Genomic DNA, 13,968 nt, shown 5'->3' on the forward strand with positions numbered 1-13,968 from the left:
GTCGCCTAGTACGAAGTAGTACAGAGTCATGTCGCCTCAGTGTGAACCGACTCTAAATGTACAAAATATCGGCCCTGAAAAAACATTTCGGTCTATCCCTAACATAAATATAAATAAATAGTCAGGTCCATAAATATTGGGACATCGACACAATTCTAATCTTTTTGGCTCTATACACCACCACAATGGATTTGAAATGAAACAACAAGATGTGCTTTAACTGCAGACTTTCAGCTTTAATTTGAGGATATTTACATCCAAATCGGGTGAACGGTGTAGGAATTTCAACAGTTTGTATATGTGCCTCCCACTTTTTAGGAGCATAGTCTGGAACGCATAGACATCACCAGACGCTGGGTTTCATCCCTGGTGATGCTCTGCCAGGCCTCTACTGCAACTGTCTTCAGTTCCTGCTTGTTCTTGGGGCATTTTCACTTCAGTTTTGTCTTCAGCAAGTGAAATGCATGCTCAATCGGATTCAGGTCAGGCAGTGGCATACCGTGGGGGGTGCAGCCGGTCATCTCGCACCGAGCGCAACATTTAGGGGGGCGCAAAATGATTCCCTTGCCATCCCGAGGGTCTGTGCTGCAGCTTGTTGCCTCCCCAGACCCCTAAACCTCCGGTGAGGCAATAGGGCATTCCTCTCAGCGGCACCCTATTCCAGCTCCCCCTGCCCCAGGGCTCCTTTGGTCCAGTCCACTCTGTCCCTCTGGCGCGGGCTGTGAAACAGCGGAGGGGGAGGGGCAGTGCTCGGAGCAGCTATGGCCATGGGAGAGGTCAGAGGTGCAGTGGCTGCTAGCTGACTTCCCGGTGGCAGGGATACCAACGAGTGGCTGGATGGTGGGGGCTCCTACAATACTGCCCGCCCGCTGCTGGGGAGAGCTGTGATAAAATAGACGATGAGGCAGTAGAGAGGTAAGGAGAATGATGGATCCACCATCTGCATCGTACTGTGTGTGGAGGATGGGGGGTGAGTAGTGCAGGAAGTAGGTGTGTAAGGTATGTCAGTGTATGGGGCAGGTAGGTTAGTGTATGGGGCAGGTAGGTTAGTGTATGGGGCAGGTAGGTTAGTGTATGGGTCAGTGTAGGGGTCAGGTAGGTTAGTGTAGGGGTCAGTGTAGGGGTCAGGTAGGTTAGTGTAGGGGTCAGGTAGGTTAGTGTAGGGGTCAGGTAGGTTAGTGTATGGGGCAGGTAGGTTAGTGTATGGGGCAGGTAGGTTAGTGTATGGGGCAGGTAGGTTAGTGTATGGGGCCGGTAGGTTAGTGTATGGGTCAGTGTAGGGGTCAGGTAGGTTAGTGTAGGGGTCAGGTAGGTTAGTGTATGGGGTCAGGTAGGTTAGTGTATGGGTCAGGTAGGTTAGTGTATGGGTCAGGTAGGTTAGTGTAGGGGTCAGGTAGGTTAGTGTAGAGGTCAGGTAGGTTAGTGTAGGGGTCAGGTAGGTTAGTGTAGTGGTCATTTTAGGCATCAGGTAGGTTGGTGTAGGGGTCAGGTAGGTTAGTGTAGGAGTCAGTGTAGGTAAGTCAGCGTAGATAGGTAGGTTAGTGTAGGGGTCAGGTAAGTCAGTGTAGGGTTCAGGTAGGTTAGTGTAGGGGTCAGTGTAGGTAGGTTAGTGTAGAGGTCAGGTAGGTCAGTGTATGGGTTAGGTAGGTCAGCGCAGGAATGTCAGTGTAGGAATCAAGTAGGTCAGAACTACTATACTACTGAAAGGGAGTGCTAATCCCCGGGTTAGGGGGCGCAAATGACTTACCTTGCCCCGGGTGCTGACAACCCACGCTACGCCACTGAGGTCAGGTGATTGACTTGGCCATTGCATAACATTCCACTTCTTTCCCCTAAACTCTTTGGTTGCTTTCGCAGTATGCTTTGGGTCATTGTCCATCTGCACTGTGAAGCGCCGTCCAATGAGTTCTGAAGCATTTGGCTGAATATGAGCAGATCATATTGCCCGAAACACTTCAGAAACACTTCAGAATTCATCCTGCTGCTTTTGTCAGCAGTCACATCAATAAATACAAGAGAACCAGTTGCATTGGCAGCCATACATGCCCATGCCATGACACTACCACCACCATGCTTCACTGATGAGGTGATATGCTTTGGATTATGAGCTGAATCATAACCGCTGAATGCCTGCAGAGAGGAGAATCAGGCATCCAGCGGCTGCAGGAGGAATATGGAAAGATCAATTTGTCTATATGCAGCTGCCCCACCGCTCCTCCTATCCAGTCACACAGGGAGGCTGCTCAATCCTTGGGCACTCACCTTCTTCCATCCCCCGCGAGCAGCGCAGCACAGACCGAGGGCGCAGCTGCCTTAACATGAGGAGATGATCGGCGCGAGAACCGGCTTGACACCCCTCATTGGTATGCCACTGCTGGCCGGATAATGACACAGAGCGTGGATCATCCCACTGTAACAGCTTTAATTGTAATTACCGGGCACTCGCTGACACACACATTCCCGCCTCCTAGCACGGCTTCTCTGATAGACGTCACACGTCCTGGTTGTCCAGGTGTTCTGTCTATCAAAGAAGCCAGGCTAGGAGGCGGGACTGTGTGCATCGGCGAGTGCCCAGCAATTACAATTAAAGTTGTTACAGTTGGATGATCCGCGCTCTGTCATTATCCACTGGCTTTCCTCTCCTCCCTTCCCCTGAGCGTCTCCCGGAGCTCGCCCTACATAATTTTCCACTTGCAAAATGCGAGCAGACGAGTGGAAAATTTTAAGGGCTGCGCGCGTGTGTGTGTGTGTATATATATGTGTGTGTAATATATATATATATATATATATATATATATATATATATATATATATATATATATATATATATATATAATGTGTGTGTGTGTGTATATTATATTATAATATAATATTTTTTTTTTTTTTTGCCATTTGTGTCCCATAGCGGATATTTCCCTTTACTTCATGTCCCACAACCAAACAGAAAGTGAGAGGAAATCCCTGCAAATTAAGGGAATCCCTTGGGGCCCCCCAGGTCACCAGAACGAGTGTCCCCATTGGAAGATTTCCCCTCTATTATTTTTCTGGGGCCAGCTCACAATTTGGGATTTTCTGTTACTTTCACTTTAAATTATAATGGTAAACAGGGCAAATAGGGCACAACGGCAATAAAAAAAAAAAAAAGCTAACAGGTTTTCTAATCCATCTACATTCTATCCAAACCTAAAAGAAAAGTTTTGCCTTTAGTTATACTTTAGACATCTGTTACATTCTCTGGAGAAATATATGTATCCCAAATCTTGAAAATTTCAACTTCTTATGTCTATTTAGTTGTAATGCTTAGCTGCAGCCACTGGGTGGAGCTATCATAGCATGTTGCACTGATGTTATTTGGCTAACTACAAGCTATGGCCAATAGGGTAACAGAGCAGTAAATCAACCACCAGATAATCTGCACCAGTTGTGTACTTTGGTTTTATTGCTGTATGTAGATGTACACACATTTATTGCATTGTGCGTTTGTAAATTGCTCCTTGTGTTTGTGTTTTTTTTGTTTTTTTGTTCTGATGACATTTATCATGTGATTGCTGCTATTGCAGGGGTTACCAACAGCAAGATGCTCATGAATTCATGCGGTATTTGTTGGACCACTTACACCTAGAGCTCCAGGGGGAATTAAATGGCTCCAATCATTCACTCATATCACAGGAGAACACAAGCCGACCTTCAAGCAGCAAGTGTTGTATGTGAGTGATACAGCAGAGTAAATTACTTATTCTTTATTTTCCTTGCTTTATAAACAAAGATAACTTAAATGTTTAACCACTTTAATGCTGGGCGTTTTTACCCCCTTCCTGCCCAGGCCAATTTTCAGCTTTCAGCGCTGTCGCACTTTGAATGACAATGCAACCCTGTACCAATAAGAAATTTGTATAGATTTTTTTTTTTCACACAAATAGAGCTTTTTTTTGGTGGTATTCATTCTCCACTGGGTTTTTTTTGTTTTTTTTTTTTTTTAATTTTTGCTAAATAAACAAAAAAATGCCAAAAAATTTGAAAAAAAAAGTTTTTTCATTTTGTTATAATATTTAGCAAATGGCAATTTTTTATATATATATATATATATATATATATATATATATATATATATATATATATATATATATATATATATATATATATGAAAATAGATCAGTCCTGTTGTACGGACGGTCGATCTCATTTTGAGACCTGAAAACGCCAGGACAGTACAAAAATCTCGCAAATTTACCTTTTTGAAAAGTAAACAGTCTGAGGTATTTAAGAAGATGCATGGTGCATTTTTTTTTTTTTTTTTTTTTTTTTTGAAGCTGTAATTTTTTGTCAATATTTTTTGGAAAATGGAAGAAAAAAAAAACGTATTTTATTTTTTTTAGCCAAAAGACTGCATTGTTGTATTAGGGCAGGCACATTTTTTTTATGTGTGTGTGGCAGAAGCAATAATTAAAATAAGATGGCATAAACCTTGCATGTAGTTTTTCCTAACTGAGGTAAAATTTTATTTTATGTGATGTTTGTAGCGAAGTCCACCCAAGTAGCTAATTTGATTTTGGTGAACTTAGTGGACTGAATCGGCTACTGGCATTAGTGGGAAATTCTTCCCTCTTTGACCCTGAATCTGCCCCTATGCCACAGCCATTATGAATAGCATGAAATTGATTTTCTCTCTTGCTATACCCACAGTGTAAATAGGTAGCAATTTTGTAATGCTTGTATCACCACTTCAGCAGGTGTGAATAGCTGGGAACTCCGGTACAGATTTACCTGTATGCTTTTCTTTTATTGCAATGGTTTGCAAGAACATTCTTCTTCTTAGCAGTTTGTAACTAAAACCAATAGATCTGCTTAAAGTGTTTGTAAAGTCAATAAAAATAACAAACATGTTATACTTACCTTCCTCTGTGCAGTTGGTTTTGCACAGAGCACCCAGATTCCTTCTCTTCTCGGGTCCCTCTTCAGCTCTCCTGGCCCCTCCCTCCTTCTGAGTGCCCCCACACAGCAAGCAGCTTGCTGTGGGGGCACCGAAGCTGAGGCGCAGCTTTGTGTATCGATTCAGACATGGAGCTGCGGTTTTGCCCGCCCCCACCTCTCTCTCCTGATTGGCTGACTGACTTTGACAGCAGCGGGAGCCAATGATGCTGCTGCTTTGTCTTAGCCAATGAGAAGGAGAGTCCCGGATGGCTTAGACAGTCATGGACATAACTGGATAGAGAGGGGGCTTAGGCATTAGGGGGGCTGAGGGAGGCTGCTGCACACGGAAGTTTTTTTTTATCTCAATGCATAGATTGCATTAAGATGATAAACCCTGTGATTTTACAACCCTATAAGGGCCCGCTCACACTGGAATGCACACATTTTTTTGTGGCCCCCTCAAGTTCGGGTTTTGATTGCCCATTAATCTCATTGGGTTGCCAAGCGTACTGGAATGTGGAAAAAGTAGCGCAAGCACTACTTTTTCAGATTGCGCCGCACCAGACTGCATGGTACTGCTGTACCATGCGGTTTGGTGGCCACAAATGCGCTGTGTTTGAGAGATGCATTTTGGGTGCCCTTAATAATGAATTGGCACCCGTGCACGCCTCGCAAAGATTGTGCTTGCATGTATTGCATAGTTTTATTTAATGGAACTCAGGGTTTAGGGGGTTTAACTGATCTGCAGATGCTTTCAAATTTTGCCACATTTATAGAGACATTTCAAATCTTACCCAGATGATGTGCGAGAGCTTTTGGTTTTGTTGATTGCAGCCAATTTTATGTTACAGAAATGGAGCGACAACAGTGGTGACCTCTGTGTTTGGTGGAGTTCTGCAGAACGAAGTGAATTGTCTAATTTGTGGAACAGAATCCCGAAAGTTTGACCCATTTTTAGGTATGTCTTAATAAAAAGTGCTGAGTATAAGTGTACATATCCATTATTTCCATGGACTCCATACATTCCATAGACTCCAAGGTTGTTCTGGCCAGCTTAGTGGATGCACAAAACATAACTGGATTCTAATATTTATAGGTAAAGCTGATCCTGGGAATATTCGATTGCCACTTGCTGGAGCAAATTGGATCATGCTTTTTTGGGTTTATTTATTTTTTGCCTTCCTCTTCATCAACTGTGGGTATAGGGTAGTGTATATAGAGGATAGAGGTTTTAATTTGTTGTTTTTTTTTTTTTTTTTTTTTTTTTTTTTTCTGTGGGTTGAACTAGGTGGACTTGTGTCTTTTTTTTTTTTTTTTTTTTTTTTTTTTTTTTTAAACCAGATGTAACTATGTGCTTGGAGCTGTAATCCTGAGAGCTCTTTTTGTCATGTTGAGCTGTGTGGAGCTACAAAATTTTGCATTCAACAGTCCCAAGAGTAGCCACTGCACTCTGTTTTGAGGTTAATGCCCAGGTGCCCACACACTAAAAAATCCATATAAATCCAAAATCGGTATAGAGGCACTTGGAGGTCTTGCAGAGGCGATAGATCGAAACAGCAAAATTTTTATTGTCGATTTTTCTCGAAACGTCAACAATAAAAATGCTGCTATTTCTGTCTATCTCCTCTGCAAGACCCGTGAGTGTCCCTATTCCTGTTTTGGATTTGTAAAGATTAGCATTCAGAGTATGTACAGTACATAGAGATGAATGTGCTGTAAAAATCAAGCGCGTGATATTTGAGCATCAAAGCTGGCACTTTTCTTAGCTTTCGTCAGGCACTATGGAGTACACAAATAGGGTGCCAATGCATCTGTAGGGCTTTGCAATTACAGTAAAACCTTGGATTGAGAGCGTTTTGCAAGACAAGCAAAACTTTTTTTTTTATAATTTTTGACTTATTAAACAAGCAATGTTTTGATATAAGTATCGTCATGTCACAATGGAGTATAAAAGAGAAGAGATGTTCCTCTAAGTGTAGCAATATGGTTACATTTAATGAAGGTACATTTAGCAAATCACATGGTCGATGATTATAAAACAGGCACATCTAAGTATGCAGGCATCCGGGGTAAAGCTGTCCATATAGACCATCCTCAGCACCGCAATCTACATAATCCCTTTCACACTGCACACAATGCCTCGCTTTCAGATCGCTCTACTGCAGGGTACTCTTCCCAGGCACAACTGCAGACTGACAGCGGTGAGTGCCAGTGGTGAGGATGACGGTCTATGTGGACAGGTTTAACCCGGATGCCTGGATTCTTAGATGTGCCTGTTTTAATCATCGACCATGTGAGTTGCTAAATGTTGAACCTTCATTAAATGTAACTATATTGCTACACTTAGAGGCGCCTCTTTTCTCTTTTATACTCTGTAGCTCCTATTGGATTTTGCTTCTAATCCCCTTGTGGTGCTGCCATTTGTGGATGGACATTTTATGGTTACACAACCGATCGCATTGCTATAACTTTTTTTATATGGACTATAAACTAAAGGATTTATGAAAAAATTGTTGTGGAACGAATCATCAGAGTTTCCATTATTTCTTATGGGGAAAATTGCTTAGATATAAGAGTACTTTGGATTACGAGCATGTTTCTGAAATGGATTATGCTTGCAATCCAAGGTTTTACTGTATCAGGAATGCATTTGTTACAAATAAGCCGTAAGCGCTACAGTTTACATGCCATTAATTTGTCATTAGTTAAATTTATTTATGATCAGTAAATTTGATTTATTGGAAATCTTGGCAAATAGTTTACAGTAAAACAACAATGTGTAAAAGTTAAAGATTGGGTATATCATAAAGTTATATGTAATATTAGTGCACTGTGTGTTTTTATAAAATATATGTTCCCTGTTGTCATAATGAATCCATGGAGGCATCAGTGCTGTTTGTTTTCATCCAAAGTTAGTTGGACCATTCCTTATGCAGTCATGGATTTAAGATATTTCACTTGCTCACCCAAGGAAAATCTGTATTTTACAAATTAAATGTTTATATTTTTTTAAATCTACAAATGATTTGTCTGAATGAAAATATTACGAGAGGCTTAACTGTTATGGATTCGAGTTTTGGGAAGGGAAGTGCTTTATCCTGATCTTGATTTTTATTTTTTTACAGATCTCTCTTTAGATATTCCCAGTCAATTCCGTAATAAACGTAGTAAGACCCAAGAAAATGGACCAACCTGCACACTCAGAGGTATGACTTTGCAAACATTTTTACTTACATTTATGTGTATTATACCTTCTAGAAGTTAAAGAAGTACAGCCAAAGCCCGTATGGCTGTACTTCTCCTGTGGATCACAAATGTGCTATCTGTTCTGCACTCCCGTGACCTGTTCTCAGCAGATGGCAGGCTGGAGCCCGCTGTCGGCTGACGTCACAGAGCCAGTCCAGGCTGGGGAAAGTTTGCAACCATCTGGTCAGGATTCACCCTGGAGCCCTGATCGGTACCTGGCTCAGCCTATCAGTGATTTGCTGAGAGCCTAAGCCGGCGGGGGTGGGGTGGCAGAGCAGTCACCAGCTCTCTGCTCATAGAGCACTGAGAACAGAGCGATCAGCGGTCTTTGATTGCTCAGTTCTCAGTCTTACACCTGGCGGGGGACAGATGCTGCATCCATCTAGGTAAGTATGATTACTAAAAAGAAAAAACGAACCCGCCATACTTCTCTTTTAGTAAGTAGTATTATACCCCCATTGGATTTTTAGCTCTACACATTGAACACAAATAAACCTTTTCTAAATAGTAAGCTGTTTGTTAAAATTCTTACCCCAGCACTTTGAGTTTACAACTGTTGCTACTGGTTCCTGCTCGTTGTGCTGCTTTCCTGAACTTCCTTTCTCTGAGGGGAAAAAGTTAATAGTGGACAGTAATCCAAAGAATCTAGATACGCAGCGCTCGGGGGTACTCTTATATGATGTATATTCACAGTAATCATTAAAATTGAATGTATACTCTTTTTTTGACGCAGCTAGGGCTGAAACAACTAATCGATTAATCGTCAACTAATCGATTATGAAAATAGTTGTCAAGTATTTTCATAATCGATTAATCGGTCAGCCGATTAGTTGTCCTGCATACAGAGCGCATTATTTGTTTACACATCAGAAAATGCAGTGCAACGGACATACAGCTCAGTACACCGTCCATACATGTATGTAGATGGCAGAGAACTTGTGAATGTGTGAGGAGCAATGTCTCATTGGAAATGTAGACCTGGGAAAGAGAAGGAACCAAGTGATTCTAAAGGCAGAGGTTTTTTTTTTTTACCTTGCTATAGGGACACTCTGTTCAGTACTATACTTTGCTGGTTTCTAAAGGGGCACTTTGAAGGCAGGAGGGGCCAGAAGTACCATGGGGGAGGGGGGGGGCAGAAGAGGAGAATCAGTGCTGCTCTGTGAAAAAAAAAAAAAAAAGCAAACGGCATAGGTGTGAACTGAGCCTTATGCTGGTCATACACGTATAGATTTTCGGACGAGACTATTTATACAAAAAATCTTTACATTCGCTGAATGAAAGAATTTTTTTTGAGAGTTTAACTTGCTTTTAACATTCAGTTATAAAGTGAATGTAGATTCTGAACGAAAACCATATGCAGAAATATAGATTTAAATAGTGCTAATCCCTCGTGCTAAAATATATGTATAAATAAATATTGTGCCAATCGTGTGTCAATTGGTCGTAAAGTGCTGCAACTTATATAAAAATTATTGCTAAATTAGTGTACATACAAGTTGCGCATAAATTAACACAAATAAATAAAATAAATACGTGCCTGTTTACATTTCCATAAACATTTTATCATGAATTCCGTGAAGAAAATATGCAACATAGAAGTGAATATGAAGTCCCCCCCAATGTGCTGAAAACACACTTGTGCCAAACACCCCTGGCTACACGGCATACCGGATTGTTTGGCAAAGGAGTAGAGGACTGTTTCAGGGGTCCGGTAACCAGCATGGAGGTGGTAAGGACCCCAGGAACGCTCCACCTTCGTTCTGTAATTACATCAATGTGCTTTTTTAAAGTTAACTATGAAAGTGCATTAGGAGAAGGGTCACCATGTAGAATAAAGCCCATAGTTTTAAAACGTTATCACGCGAGTGGAGATTTTCTCTTTGTTTTATTTATATATATATATATATAAATATGATCACTGAGGATTTTTGTGCAAGAGGAGACTCTGCATTTATTCAATATCCATCTTGTCTGGTGGTCTGTGACACTACAGTTATCTTAAAGTGCATACGCCCACACCATGAGAATGGGGGGCCATGATCTCTGGTAAGAGTTTAACCATTGGGAGTGGTTTGTGGCACATTGGTGGAGGAATCTTTAAGGTGCTCGACTTTTACTCACAACTCACAAGAGCCACAGCTGGGACTCTGATTATCTGATTATTATGAGGGAATCATATCCACAATTTCTTCACAGTTGGCACGAGTGTTTTCAGCACATTGGGGGACTTTATATTAATTTCTATTTTGCATATTTTCTTCACGGAATTCATGATATAATGTTTATGGAAATGTAAACGGGCACATATTTATTTATTTGTATTACTTTATGCGCAACTTGGTGTAGGATTTTGGTTTGTATTTACACTAATTTAGCAAACTATATACAGTGTCTGAAAATTCCTTTCCTCATTCACACCAGCACTAAAATGTGAACATTTTAGAGGATTGCAGAATCTCCCTTTGGAGACAGGGACAGGGACTGAACAAAAGTGGGGGCATTTTCTAGATGGGTATCTGAGGACACCACTTTGAAGCTGGCGCAACTTTTCTTTTAATTACAGACTGCCTGCGCAGCTTTACAGACCTGGAGGAGCTAGACGAGACAGAGCTCTACATGTGCTTGAAATGCAAAAAGAAACAGAAATCCACAAAAAAATTCTGGATCCAGAAACTACCAAAGGTTTGTTATTCAGCACTAAAATCCTTATTATTTTTTTGTCGTTTTCCATATTGTTCAAATGATTTTAAGTTTAGACAGTGAAGGGTAAAGTAATAAGCTATATTCTAAATCTATAGCTATAATTCCCTATTCATGGGTAAACCTCTAAGTTCTCCTGTGCAAAAGATTAATTTCCAGTGTCTAACAAAAAATGTTACTTGCCTAGAGCTTGTATTCTTTAAAGTGCTTTCTCTTTCGTTCATTGACGGACACAGCTTTTGATATTCATAACCATTGGGATATACTGCCCCCTACAGGAGTAGGACACTAGGCAGAAAAAATTCTGGCTACACCCATGAGTAGTCCTAGGGGGTATACTCCCTCTCTCTGCTATAGTCAAAAATTTTTGATAGGAAGTTTTTTTTCCTTCTGGATTTTTTCCTGTGAGATCTACAGACAACTGCCGGACTGGGCGATGGATAATCTAGATCCATTGAGTGCACGCAGACCTCAGTTCCGCGCTAGGTCGGCTGTGTCATAGCCCCACTAGCTGGGTGCTGGCCTGCGAGTTAAACACCTCGGGAGGTCGCATATGACCTGGGTCTTGGCCTGAGTCACAAGTCACAGCATTCCTCCTCTTTTGGCTCAAGTGCTGGCCTTGACTGATCTTCCTTTTCAAGGAGATTGCCTGTTTGGAGCTACCCTGGATGATATCATTTAAAGGTCTCATGGGGGGGGGGGGGGAGTACTTTTCTTCCGCAGGCTACTAAGGGCAAGGAAACTCGTCGTAGATGTGGGCCTTCCTTCTCAGCTCATACGTTTTTTCCTCCCTCAGGGTTGACTGACAAGGGCTTGAAGCCTTTGAGGGCCTCTTCTGACATGGGGTTCGAAGCCTTTGATGGCCTCTTCTGGAGGATCCTAACGAACCTGGTCTGGCAGGCCAAGATCGGACTTCTCCAGACCCGTGAACAAGGCTTTTTCTGCATGAAGGTGCGCCATAACCCGCGTTGGGGGTGGGGGAATGCCTTCGCTGGTTTCTGGACCAGTGGACTTCCCAGGTGAAAGAAAAGTGGGTCCATGAAATCATTTGGTCTGGCTACAAGATTGAGTTTCGCTCTTGTCCCCGGCAAGGTTTTTTGCTTCCAACTTGCGTCTGTCCCCAGACCGCTTACAGAGCCTGTTTGGGGCAATACAAGACCTGTTCCTTTAAAGGGTGATTGTCCCGGTTCTGACCCTGGAACATCTTCAGGGTTTTTACTCAAACCAGTTCAGTTCCCAGGAAGGAAGGCAAAGTGCGTCCCATCCTGCACCTAAAGGCGCTAAACTGCTTTGTGCAGGTACAGAAGTTCAGAATGGAGTCCATTCGAACGGTGGTGGCATCCCTGCATTAGGGGGATTTCCTCGCCTCTATCGATATCAAGGATTCCTAACTTCACAATATGTGCCAGTCACCAGAGTTTTCTCCGCTTTGCTGTGGGAGAGGATCATTATCAGTTTGTGGTGTTACCCATTGGTCTCTCATCTGCTCTTCGGGTCTTCACAAAAGTGTTAGCCTCTGTGCTAGCTTTGCTACGCCAACAGGGGATCGCGGTACTGGGCTACTAGGACGATCTCCTTCTGCGAGCAGAGTCTCCCTCTGCTCTGGTGGAGAACATGGAGATCACAATCCAAACTCTGCGGGAGTTCGGCATGATTCTGAATTTTCAGAAGTCTGCTCTTGTTCCATCCACAAAGCTGGACTATCTGGACCTGACTCTGGACTCAGTCTTAGCCAGAGTGCTCCTTCCTCTGGACAAACTCCAGGAATTGCAGGCTGCAATTCACCTCCTGCTGTCCAACAAATGGTCATCCCTCCCAGACTTGCATGCGGGTGCTGGGCCTGATGGTTTCTACCTTCAAGGCGGTTCTGTTTGCACAGTTCCATACGAGCTCCCTGCAAAGGGAAATTCTGACCAAATTGGACAAGACTCCCACAGTCTCTGGACAATCCGATCCGGGGGAGTCGGGCACAAAGGAGCTCCTAATATGGTGGCTTCGTTCTCCGGCGTTTCGGATGGGAAAATCCTTCCTCCCCTTGTATTGGAAAGCGGTCAACACGGATGCCAGCCTGTCCTCGGCAAGCGTTCTGCTCAGGGATCTGGACACTGGAAGAGTCCAGACTCCCAATCAATGTCTTGGAACTCTAAATTGATCAGACTGTGTCTGGATCATTGGATGGATCGTCTTCAGGGTTGTCCAGTGCACATTCAATCGGACAATGCCACGGCCGTGGCTTATGTTAATCAACAAGGGGGCACAAGAAGTGTCCTGGCGGCTCTGGAGGTAGCCGGCATTCTATGGTGTGCAGAACAGTTCGTTCCAGCCCTCTCCGCCGTTCACATTCCCGGGTTGGAAAATTTGCAGGCAGATTACCTCAGCCAGAAGGTGTTGGACCACGGAGATTGGTCCCTTCATCCGGAGATGTTTCATCACCTGTGTCTCCGTTGTGGCACCCCCGAGGTGGATCTGTTGGCATCTCCGCTAAACAGAAATGTGCAGAGATTTGTGGCTTGGTCAAGGGATCCTCTGGTGGACGCCACAGACGCGTTGGTGGCCCCGTGGGGTAAGTATCGTCTGATTTTTACGCCTTCCCTCCTCTCAAGCATCTGCCAAAACTTCTACACAGGATTGAGGCAGAAGGGATTTTGGTCCTCTTAGTGGCTCCGGATTGGCCTTGCAGGGCTTGGTACGCCTTGGCAGCTTCCTCTCAGGGAGGATCTGCTGTCCCAAGGACCGATCCTCCATCCTGCTTTACAGTCGCTGGCTTTGATGGCTTGGCTGTTAAACGCCAGGTGCTAAAGGATAGGGGTTTATCTGAGTCGGTGATTCCTACACTGTTGAAAGCTAGGATATCTACCTCTGGGAAGATCTACCATCGTACGTGGAATGGTGTGAGTCTCTTGGGGTTTTTCCTCTGTGGCTCGGATCTTGACCTTCCTTTAACGGAGAGTTGAACAGAAATTGGCCTTGAGTACCATCAAGGGTCAGGTGTCGGCTTTGGTGGTCTTCTTCCAACAAACTTTGGCCACACACTCCCTGGTGCGTACCTTTCTTTAGGGTGTCCCTCATTCGGTTCCTCCAGCGCGGGCTCCGTTGCCGCCTTGGGATCTT

General features: G+C 43.3%; 1 protein-coding gene across 2 annotated transcripts in view; it reads left to right on the top strand.

The window, feature by feature from the left end:
* Positions 1–13,968, top strand: part of USP3 (ubiquitin specific peptidase 3) — a 62,432-nt gene that overhangs the window by 31,277 nt on the left and 17,187 nt on the right. For both annotated transcript variants that reach the window (XM_082255127.1, XM_082255126.1), the window contains exons 9-12: positions 3,561–3,707; positions 5,763–5,869; positions 8,037–8,117; positions 10,721–10,839. In XM_082255127.1, the coding sequence (XP_082111253.1) occupies positions 3,561–3,707; positions 5,763–5,869; positions 8,037–8,117; positions 10,721–10,839 (454 nt within the window). The remainder of the gene's footprint in view (positions 1–3,560; positions 3,708–5,762; positions 5,870–8,036; positions 8,118–10,720; positions 10,840–13,968) is intronic.

This window comes from Pelophylax lessonae, assembly GCF_965119305.1.
Source record: "Pelophylax lessonae genome assembly, chromosome: 4".
NCBI classification, from domain to species: Eukaryota; Metazoa; Chordata; class Amphibia; order Anura; family Ranidae; genus Pelophylax; species Pelophylax lessonae.